At 36.4% G+C, this 12,082-nt stretch overlaps 1 protein-coding gene across 1 annotated transcript in view; it reads left to right on the top strand.

Annotated features, from left to right (window-relative positions):
- The window catches only part of unc5cb (unc-5 netrin receptor Cb), a 159,421-nt gene that overhangs the window by 134,538 nt on the left and 12,801 nt on the right, over positions 1 to 12,082 (top strand). Inside the window, exons 9-11 of the mRNA XM_028463505.1 lie at positions 3,916 to 4,107; positions 6,393 to 6,755; positions 10,251 to 10,336. Of these exons, the coding sequence (XP_028319306.1) occupies positions 3,916 to 4,107; positions 6,393 to 6,755; positions 10,251 to 10,336 (641 nt within the window). The remainder of the gene's footprint in view (positions 1 to 3,915; positions 4,108 to 6,392; positions 6,756 to 10,250; positions 10,337 to 12,082) is intronic.

Genomic DNA, 12,082 nt, shown 5'->3' with positions numbered 1-12,082 from the left:
CCTTTTTATGAATCCATTGTTTGATTAATCGTGACCCGTCAAACTGTCTTATTCAGCAACACATTGAATAAAACTGTACAGAGAATTTTGAAAATTTTCTTTTATTATTAATACCAAAGAGTTGAACCTCCTACTATAGTATTATGATAAACCTACGGAAGCAAATTAGGGCACATTTTGATTGGGAAATCAATAATAAAGTCAAAATGTCGAGAATAAAGTCAAAATGTAGAGATTAAAGTTGAAATTTTTAGAATAAAGTTGAAATTTCCAAAATAAACTCACAATATTGTGGTTAAGGTCGTAGGTTTGCAACTAAAGTCAAATTTACGGAAGCGAACTAGGGCCAATTCACCATATACGACAACAGTCCGGACTGGTTTTTCTTTCTAAACAGATCAAGTTTCTGGCAATATCTCTTCAAAGTCCTTAAAGGGATATTATAACACTGTGTTTATGAGCTAAAAAAAAAAGAATCTCTTTGTTGTTGAACCCAACTTTGAGGTTTAGTTTAACGCAGTGATTCTCACCTGGTGGGTCGGGACCCAAAAGTGGGTCGCGGACCTGTACTGAGTGGGTCGCGAACAGCAGGTCAAAAACACTACTTAATAATACTTAGTCTTTCATGTTGGACGTTTGACAGACATGCAGTGAAATGCATGTTGCACAGGAAAATATATAGATTTATGTTTTAAAAAAGAGAATGTGTGTTTTCAACAGCTATTTTTGAAAAAGGTGGGTCGCGATTAAATGGCCGTGGAAAAAACGTGGGTCCCAGGTTGAGACCAGATGAGAACTCCTGGTTTAACGCATTCATCAATGCAGACGGCAGCGATGTTTGTTGTCATGGTGAATTGGCCCTCTTCAGCTTCCGGAGATTTGACTTCATTAGAAGTTTTGACTTTTATCACAATATTGTATTTTGAGTGTATTTTCTTTTTCGAAATTTTGACTTTAATATCAACATTATATTCAAACTTTAAATAATAATAATTATATATTTAAAATTTACATTTTTGCACTACTATGGTCTGTTGTGAATTTTCCGTTTGGAGATCAATAAAAGTGTATTCTATTCTATTCTGTTGTACTTTATTCTCGAAATTTCAACTTAAATCTTAAAATTTTGACTTTATTCTTGATTTGTCTAAAATTACTTAATTATGCACTTTTTAACATTTATTCATTCTTTCTTCTTTGTTTAAAGTTGAACCTTTTTATTTGTAATATTTTCTTGAGCGGCTGTAACAAAAGCAATTTCCCCCTGGGATAAATAGAGGAATTCTGATTCTGATTACTCTATTTTCTCCATCAAATTGGCCCCAATCTACTTCCGTACAAACCAAAGTTAAGTGTCTTTATTATGTTTCTCTAAGTTCTCTTCAAAAGGTGTTTGTATCTACTTCCTCACACAGAGTGAAATGTAGAAAAATGTTTTTCACAGTCCTGTCTTCAAAGAAATATATTAAATGAGGCGTTTTTAATGCCTGTATTTAGCGGGGAGGCTGCTGTTATCTTGAAAACATGTATGAAAGACTGTTGGGCGCATGAAATACATGTTAAATAACTGCAGGGAAGCTTTGCACAGTGAATTCCATTATCCGACTCTAATCATTGGCTCTGCCGGTGTTAGAGGAAGGATTATTGGCGGGACATGTGAGGATGTAGCTGTGTTTGTGACATCTCAGTCAAGGTTGAAAACAGATGAGCGGGCTTCTCGTGTCCGTCGTGAGTGGAATATAATAAGTGTTACCCCTGAAATTTATATTATTATTCTGTAAACCCCTCCATGTTTGTATGTTTACTGTTTATTGGATGTATGAAATAAAATCGGAGGTCATGATGGACTGTTCAGTGACGAAGCTAACACACATTAGACCAGAAGCAGGAAAATCTGAAGTTTAAAAAACCAGAAAGCCTGGAAAGCATATATGTGTTGACAATATTGTTTAACTTTTTGAATTAAACTCAGCAGAAAAGCTCTGTGCATTTGCCTTCATCTCCCTTCAGCCCTTTTTATCCCATTCCGTGCAGGAGAACACAACAGACACAGACTAAGTGCCATCTGTATCCCTGAGACACATGAGCCTAATTTACACAAAATGCTCTGCAACAACCAGGCCTTTCAAAGTGCTTTGAAAAAAGGCCAATAGGATACGACTACTGCCACCTACTGGTGCAGTATAAATCCCATTTTCAGAAATCGATTAAATGCATGTTTTCTTTGGTTGAAAAATAAAAACTATGTGTCAGTTTGCATAATTTAATAGTAACTTTCTCAGAAAATCGAAGTTGTCATGTTTGCTGTTTTCCTGTGCAGGCGACCATATGCTCTGTGGCACTTAATCACCTATAAAGCAGGCATTCCTCGCCATTTGTCAACTCTGTGACAGTAAAGGGCATTCCTACAAAAACACAACAAACAGTACAGGCTGTTAATGGGCATCCAGTAAAAGATCTGATATCCGTAACCATTGCCTGCCTGAGTCCGGACGACGAACTGTGCGGTTAATGCCAGAGCTGCTAATCGCAGAGGTTTCTCCAGCTGGAAAGTGGACACAGAGCCTGTGAGAGGGACGCAGAGATAAAAGCAGTGGAGAAATGCAAGCTATGTCTAGATTTTATCTGCACTGTGTAAGAACAAAGACTGAGTCAGGCTCTGAACTCCAACACAGAGCATGGCAATTTAAAGATGAAAACATCAAGATCTCACAACTCACCACCTTTGATCTTGGTTCTGGGTAGACATCAGAGTTTCATTTGGTTTCAGCCAAGGAACCTTTTTAACCTTTAAAAACGCTGCTGGTGCAGATTTTTATCATCGTCTTCATGTTGTTGCTTGTTGCCTGGTTAAAAACGTCCTTTCAGGTTCAGTGCAGAGCTATTAAAAGGAATTTAAATCCAAAACAGCTTCTTAATAAAGGTCTAAACTCTTGTTTTGGCAGATGTTCTGGGATTACTAAGTGTCTGTACTCCTTTTAGGAATTAGTTTAGAAAAATGTTAACAAGTGTTTGTCAAATTACACTACACTGTGTGCGCTGTCCCTTTTTTCTCATAACATTTTTTTACTGATTATTATTATTATTATTATTGCAGAAACTCTGTCTGTGATTAACGTAAATTACGTAAAGTTAATGTACAATGATACTACATGGCACTGAAATAATGAGATTTGATTAAAAAAAATACATGATTAGAGCAAAATAAAAAAATAAATAATATTAATAATAATAAATTATATTTAATTGCAAAAGTCAAATATATATATATATATAAATACAAATAAAAAAATAATTACAAAGATAATGATAATATATATAAAAAATAGATGTTGAGTTTGCAGCTTAAAAATCTATGCAGTCTTCAAGATAATGCAAATTAAATATTTGTTTACCTTTTATTGTGAGATGTAAAATTATACTACATGGCACTTCACTAATAATGGCATTTTGTTTCCATAAAGGGTTATGTTCTTCACTTTATGACAGTTATAAGAAAATCAATATAAAACTATAGTTAGTACCAAAAACCAATTGAATTCTAGTCTCATTAACCTGGTTGGATGTTTTATTAACACATTAATGTTCTGGGATTACAAAGTGTCTGCACACCTTTTATGAATTAGTTTAGTAAACTGTAGCAAGTGTCAAACTACACTACACTGTGTGCACCGTGCCTATTTTCTAATAACATAATCTTACTTATTGCACAAACTCTGCGCCTGTGCACGCTACTAATGATTAACCACAATACAGAAGACGACACGAGACACAGTAAATGCTTATTAATATCCGGCTCTGCAGTAAACCAGGATATTAATGTCTTGATAATGATAGCTGAATATTAAGAGAGAAATATTTGTGCTTCTAATATAAGCTTGACTTTTTATTTATCTGTGTGTCTCCCCCCTTCAGTGGCCCCCAGCACGGATGATGTGGCTCTCTATGTGGGTATTGTCATCGCCGTGATCATGTGTCTGGTTATCTCCCTGGCCGTGGCGCTATTCGTCTACAGGAAAAACCACAGAGACTTTAACTCTGACATCATCGACTCCTCCGCCCTCAATGGAGGCTTTCAACCAGTCAGCATCAAGACAGCACGCAAAGGTGGGTGGAGGTGGTAAACATACTTATACTTATTTGTGTGGGGTTTGCATGTTCTCCCTGTGCTTACGTCAGTTTCTTTCGGGGCACTTTTGGGTTTTCCCCACCTGTAAGAAACTTAGTGATGGTTGTCAAAATGTGGCGATTCTCTCAGATATAGTGAAGTGGGTCAGACCTACACTCCCATTTCTATGTACGACAACAACAAAAAAACAATATTATCTATGCCAGGGTTGGAGTCAGTTACATTTTTTAATTAAGCTTCCGACTTCAATTGTCCATGTTTAATAACAACTCAATTACAATTATATTTACTGGCATTTTTTTCCCCAATTACAACTAAAATTACAATTATTATTTTCCCCCTTGAAAGTCAATTACAATCATGTTCTCAATTATTAAAGTTCAATTATAATTAATTACAATTACTGAGCCTGAAATAAATAACCCCATAAAACCCAACTTTACTCTTGTGTTAGCTTTCTGTTAGCATCTGTTATGATAACGGGTCAGTAATATATCAGAGATATATCATTTCATCTATTTTGTTTCTCATCTCTTGGTTTCCTTGTTAGGCTTCCATATCCATGAAAATATCGGTATTAATATTTTTGGTGTGGACGTCATGGTTTCTGTCAGTATACCCCTCTATTATATTTGTTATGGTAAAATAGGTAGCAGGAAAAGTTGACATGAAACATACTTTAATAATTCTTAGCTACGTCTGTGTAAGCCAGAGAATTATAACATGGTTCCCCAGTTTTGTGTTTAATTGTATTGTAATTCACAGTTTTTGTAGAATTTCCATGTCAACTACAATTACAAAATGAAATACAGTATCTGAATTCAATTGCAATTCAGTTATGCAACTTTTTTTTTCAATTACGCCATTACAATTATAATTGACCCTAACCCTGTTCTATGCACTGTTATACAATATGATACCTTAAAGATATTTGTGCTAAAGCTGCTTGAGCTGTCATTTAGTTTCCGGAGGTTAGTGAGACTTCTTAAAGGGGCGCTATATGGAATTTAGACCAGATTCGTTCCACCTAGAGGTACAATTTGCACTCCCCCAGAAGTCCACATATATTCATACCTGTTCAGCTGATGCTGCATTCAAACAAATTCAAAATTCCAATTTCCATCTTCAAAGCGTTCCAGGTTTAAGAATGTTGCACATTCTCCAAAACATGGCTGACCTGGCAAGTATTTACTATGAGGACATTCATGTTTGTATGATTGGTGGCCTTTCAATGCACTATTTAAAGTAGGAGGTCGGACAAACCACAGTTCCCAGTTACCTTAAATGCAGCATTACTGCTCCTGAGGTTTTCACATATCCATGGTTTTTCACTCATATTAGCCTGTTGCTATTAGCTATTTCATCCCCTATAGTGCCCCTTTAGCTCTGTATCTTAACCTGTTTTGTACAAAGGGAAGAAAAAAACCTGTTTTTGAACCTTTTTCTAAAATGATATTATGTGGTGGTTTAGTGCATGTGTGTGTTTGCTTGTGGTTGAAGGGCTGGAACTATTGAAATGCCTGTCCTAATGATGGAGCAAGCCAAACGATGCTCCTTCATTAGTGAATATAAAGGTCATTCTCCTTGTAGCACTGAAAAATGTAATTAGAATTAGAGTTTAGACAGTGACTAAGGGTCTGAGCATAAGACGTCAGTGCAGGGGAAAGGTGGATAGATAGATAGATAGATAGATAGATAGATAGATAGATAGATAGATAGATAGATAGATAGATAGATACGTAGATAGATAGATAGATAAGATGTTATATCACTGTTTACATTAGTTAGTTTTGTGGCCTTGGTCACAATTGGAAAACAAACCTCATCTCTGAGTCTTTAATTTATGACTATGGCATGCTGTGTGTCGCACACTGGGTGTTTGATCTTTTTCAGTCTGTTGATAACTATGCTATCGGTTGGACTGGTATTGAAGTAACTTTGTGACTTTCATTAACGTGGAAACTTGTGTTGCTATAATCAGAGGGCGGTGGGACTGTAGGACGGAGCGCTCCCTCCACCCACTCAGCATAGCCGCGGAGCATTCATTCATCCCTGTACCTACGGGGTGAACTGAGTGTTAGCGAAACCATCTGGTGCTCATGAATCACAGCCATGACTTCTCAAACTGAGTAATGCGTCATGGTGGTGGAGTGGACTTCTGTAATGATGGAAAAACAAATGAGTGAAAAGCAGCCTTGCAGATCGCCACTGATACATGATACATTCCACTTATTTTCAATCCTATTGTCTCCTATTTTTGCAGCGGATCTCCTCACAGCACCCCCTGATCTGACCTCAGCAGCTGCAATGTACCGCGGCCCCGTTTACGCCCTTCACGACGTGGCTGACAAAATCCCCATGACCAACTCCCCTCTGCTGGACCCGCTTCCAAACTTGAAGATTAAGGTGTACAACTCCTCAGGTTTGGTGACCCCACAGGATGACCTGGGAGGGGAATTATCCTCTAAGCTGTCACCTAAACTGCCGCACTGCCTGCTGGATCACAGTGACGGCACCATGGGCCGCCGCACACAGACCCAGACACTGCTCCGTGGCAGGGACCCATCCTGCACCGCTCTGGGCTCCTTCAGCTCCCAGGGGGGCCACCTCATTGTACCCAACTCAGGTAACATTTACTCAGGATACTCTGTGTATTTTGATCCCAAAAAAACAAAAAATAGCTAAAGAAATAATAACAAAGTAGCGTTCATGAGTACTGATATATCCTACTCAAGTAGAAGTACAAGTAAGTCATACATAAAATACTCCAGTACAAGTAAAAAGTAGCTCAATTAAATAGTACTCAAAGTAAAAGTTTACATCACATTGCATTTCCCCACCCCTTCCATTTCCCTACCCTGACTCCCTCTTCCCTGTTCCCTACCCCCTCACCTAGATGCAACACTGTCCTCTCTTTTTATACTCTCCCTTTAATAAAGTTTTTCTTACCCTTCCTTTGGGAGGGCTGGTGATGGTTGCAGTTATGCAATAAAAATACATTTCATTTATTTAATTGCAATAACAAAACATGCATTGCTGTTGTAAAATGATTGCACTTCATGTAGTGTTGACCTTAGACAGCATGTGCAGACGAGGCAAAAAAAGAAATGTAAAAGTTACTACTGTGGTTACTTTCATCTCCCACATTAATTTTGGTCATAAATCGTGCCATGGTCCCCTTGCATACAGTAAACTGAAGCTTAAAAAGAGACAGTAAACTTAAAAAGGAAGAGAAAATCTTGCACAATTGAAACTTAATTTATTTTCCACAAAGGCATCTGTATAAATATATATATTATATATATAGTTTATGTCTGCATACTTCACCTCTGCTTACATGTTGTATTTATGGAAGGCAGACTCCAGTTATTTCGATTCCAGATAAATGTCCTGATTCACTAAGTGCTACTTTCACTTTGTGAGTATTTCACATTCACTGCTTGTGTGTGTGCGCTAAAAAAACACACACACAAAAAAACAAGCAGACTCATAATTAATGGCATCCACCTTCAACTTTTTGCTTTGTCGTCCTAAAAGGCCACTCTTGTTTCCCCCATTATAATGATGAAATAGTGTCAATGATCTCAGCCAAAAAGGTTTTTTGTTGAGGATCCCATTAAATAAGCACATTAAATGCAATAACCCCTTTGTTTCTGCTGGTTGGCTGCCAGCTGCACAGCGATGACAAGACATTGAGAAACCACGGTGCCTGGCCAGGAAATTGTCTGGCCCGACAAACCCTGGTTTGAAAAAAGAAAAGAAAAATAGAAGCAACTTGTCATTTTGATGAAGTGTTTTTATACAGATTGAACAATAAAATTCAGCCGTGCAGATTAACGCACATAAGTGGGGATAAAAAGCAGATTTATATGTCATGAAACGGTAGATTGTATCACGATTCACAAACTGTGATGAAGCTGTTGTTTCACAGGATTCCACAATAAATAGAGGCATCCGTAAGTAAATGAAAGTTTTTAAACCAAACAGCAAGTTTTTTAAATACTATAAATTATATATTTATTTACATTTAATTGTAGGATGTGATTGGAAGATGTACTACATGGCACCTAAATAACTAGAGCACTATTTTCACCCATACTGTGATTTAAAGATTACAGCACACATCTCTCTACCACCAATAAGCCACCGCGCATTACCTATAAGCCATCGCGCTTAAGGAGCAATCCAGAACATCACCACAATTTAATCACCTGTTCCTTGTCCCATTGTCAACATTTCCTGAAAATTTCATCCAAATCCGTTCATAACTTTTCAAGTTATCTTGCTAACAAACAAACAAGTGAAAGCGCTCTTTAAGTGCAGACTTTCGGAAACGCCAAATTTTGCATGTGTCAAAAGCTGCAGATGGCTTGACAAACACTTGAATGCCTTTCAAAGATGGTGGACATTCAACATGATTTTTTTTTAACTCTCATGATAGACTTAAGTGGAATAAAGATATCCTGGGGATCTCTACAAAGTTCAACCTGCACGTTCTGGATCGGATCTGTACGAAACTCGACATTTTGATAGGGGTCAAAACCCGACATCAATCCACCAAAACTGAATGAAATAAAAACGTTTTTCATTCATTTAAACTGTATAGGAATTTTTGAACGTCGTAAATGGGCTTTCCAATGTTAATTTAAAAAAATCGCCGAGTCAGCAATCTGTATCGGATCCAGATCATGTTTAGTCAGATGTTGCATGTCATACCCTTACATCATCTTGCAAAATTTTGAACGAATTGATGAAGATCTGACGGAGATATGAGTTTTAGAAATTTTGCCCCATGCTGAAGATAGAGAATTTTGTGATTTTTGATTTTTCTTTTTTTTTTTGTGACCTTGATCTTAAACCTACCTCCACCAAAATGAAATGGTCTCATCTGTGCCCAAAAGCAAATTCACAGGAAAAAAATTTAAGTGGATTTGTCAAAAATTGAGGACACTATCGTGTACACAAACAGACACACATACAAACATGACGACCACTATACTATAAAAACAGGGTAAAACATAACCTTCTGCTCTGCGGTAATAATGAAGTTTCATTTTTAAAAAAAGTAAAAAAGAATACATGGTAAGAGCAAAATAATAATTATAAAATAATAGTAAAAAAAAATAAAAAATAAATAATAATAATAATAATAATAATAATAATAATAATAATAATAATAATGTAAAAATAGATAGGTTTGCAGCTTAAAAATAATTGAAATTAAATATTTATTCACCTTTGATAGTGAGATGTGACTGAACAAAATGATTCTACGTTGCACTTCACTAATTATGGCATTTTGTTTCTTTCGATGGATATGTTCTTCAATTTATAACAATTAAAAAAGAAAATCAATATAAAACTATAGTTAGTACCAAAAAACAATTGAATTCTAGTCTCATTAAACTGTTTTAATCTTTTATTAAATTTATACAGTCACTAATACTTGGTTATGGGAGCAGCTAGCTGGTTGAGAAACATGTAAGTACATAAGAAAATTAAAAACAAAAAACAAAAGTGTTCACTTTTCAAATTGATTATTATTGTGACTTTATGATCTGTCAACATCAGGTGTTTTACATTATGTGAAAGGATTCATGAGCTTTTAACATCATTCACCAAGATGTGTTGTTAACTTTTTTTTTTACCTTTAAAATCTACCTGTCTTTGCTACTCTACTATTTCTCGCACTATACCCAAAAACAGATGTTACTTTGATGTAAAACACTAAGCCATGTGCTACCTATCAGCGTCCTGACTGCACAAACACAGTTGATGGATACTAAAGGTGTGCACAGCAGAAGAACTGAAGTAGTAGTTTAATGTTTCAGGTGACTTTCATTTGCCATTCTGTCTTCACTTCAAACACACGGGGCTGTTTGTTCCAGGTCGTAGACGCATGTTGACAGACACAGACAAACTAGCAGTGACATTAAAGGATGCAGAGTCCTCTCACATTTCCAACATTTTCTTCCTTCAAGTGTGGTACCTGTAAAATGTTTGTGTGTGTGTGTGCGCAGCCTCCTCATCGTGTTACACTGGCAGGTGGGAGAGCAGCGATCGCATTGATATTTGATCCGTTTGTGTGTTTGAGTAATGAAATATTTTGTGTCACTGGCAGAGTGGCTGTTTGGTATTTTGCATCCTAAATGCATTTTTGCCTACATCTTCATCTTTGAGGCAGTGCTGCCAGGCAGTGTAGCCTGTGTGAGACGTCCCCGTGGCAGAGTAGTGATTGCCTCGCTGGCAAACTGAAGTAGCTGTCTGTCACCTTCTTGAAAAGTTCAGTACAAGGACATGGGAAATCAATGCTCTATCTGAATGTGAGAAACCCCACATTCAGTGTGTGTGTGTGTGTGTGCGCACGGCGGGGGATTCGGATATAGGTTCCCTAAAAACACTTGGGACGGGCCATCATGTCAAATCAATCTCAGATGGAGAAACTAAAATCATGACGGCTGCAGCCCCATGGGATTCCTCTGAAGAGGAGGAAGATCATTGATTTTAGAAATGAAATGCCACCTCGTTCCGGGATGCCTCAGGAGATGGCTGTAAATTGCAGCTGTTGTTTTTTTTTTTATTTTCTATGCAGCATCAAAGGACATTGGAATTAATAATGTGCATCTCTAATATGTATATGTATATATATATATATATATATTTGTGAATGAAAAACTTATTGCTGGGGATGCAGTCACACTTTGCTGGTGGGGGAGTATACACTTTATGTCCTGAAGCCTTTCCTTTGGGGTGATGTATGCAACGCACTATGTGAATAGTTTTAGTATAATAATAATATAACATATAGAATAAAAATGTACTTGTTTTTTAAAATCATATTAAAAAATATAATAATCAAACAAACAAGGACATTGAAAATTATACGTGCTGCACAGCAATGGTCGGGGCAACATGTAAAGTGTAGAAAGATGAAAAAAAAGATTGCATTCTAATATCTAATGTGAATTTTACATCAATTTAGGCTTGAACTCACAATGTCTGGCATAAGAGACAATGCTCTATGTCAGTGAGTTAATTAGCACGAGACAATTCTGCAGTACATATCATTACAGGAATTCTACAGCTGCAATAAGTCAATCACATAATTAATACACAACTATTTCATGATGGAACATCCTCTGTGTCACTGAGCTAATTAGCACATGGAAATGTCACCTGTCGCAGATTTCAAACTGCTAAAAAAGAAAAAACACACACACAGTTGGCATGGAGATTGTTGGTAAAGTATTTTAAAGTCAATTATGTATTGAATCTATAAGTAACAAACTGAAAAAAATGCCATTTTTGCATTGACTGCAATTGTTCTTTGACGCCAAAGAACAAGAACCTTGAAAATATATTTTGTAAGAATTTGAAAGTATTTGTTAACAATACCAGTTACAGCTAAATGTTTTGATGTTCCTTAGGCTCAGTTTTCAATAAATCAAAAATCTATGTGGATTGTTTGTGTAGGACAGTTGGAAGTAGCAAGATCAGTTTAGCAAAAAACTGTGGGAGGAGACAGGTTTTATATGTTTTAAGTGTTTCTTCAGTATTGGGGCTACGTTTTGGTGAAAGTTGCAAATCTGTAGCATATATAATTGATTTGTTGTGAATGTTGTGAATGTATGATTTCCTCTGAATAAGAATATTAATTGTAAAGTCACTCATGCCCACCGAATACCAACTTAATTTCTGAACTTTTACTATAAAAGAGCACTTAATGTACACTAAACTCTTGTAGTCAATGGATTCTTTGACATCCTATTTATTGACATCACGTTTGTTTAACCACATATGACCACATCTGAGAAATACCTAACTTAAAGTTTTTTTTTTCCCATTTGCTCAGTGCCGTTTCTATCACACAGAAATTTGCAGTCATTGGTCATTTGTACAGTGGCGCTTACAGGTATTAGGTGAAAGAGTAGAGGTAATAACGTTAATGCTGTG

Source organism: Gouania willdenowi, chromosome 12, assembly GCF_900634775.1.
Source record: "Gouania willdenowi chromosome 12, fGouWil2.1, whole genome shotgun sequence".
Taxonomy (NCBI): domain Eukaryota; kingdom Metazoa; phylum Chordata; class Actinopteri; order Blenniiformes; family Gobiesocidae; genus Gouania; species Gouania willdenowi.
Note: the sequence above shows the minus strand (reverse complement) of the source record. Positions and strands in the feature narration are given on the sequence as shown.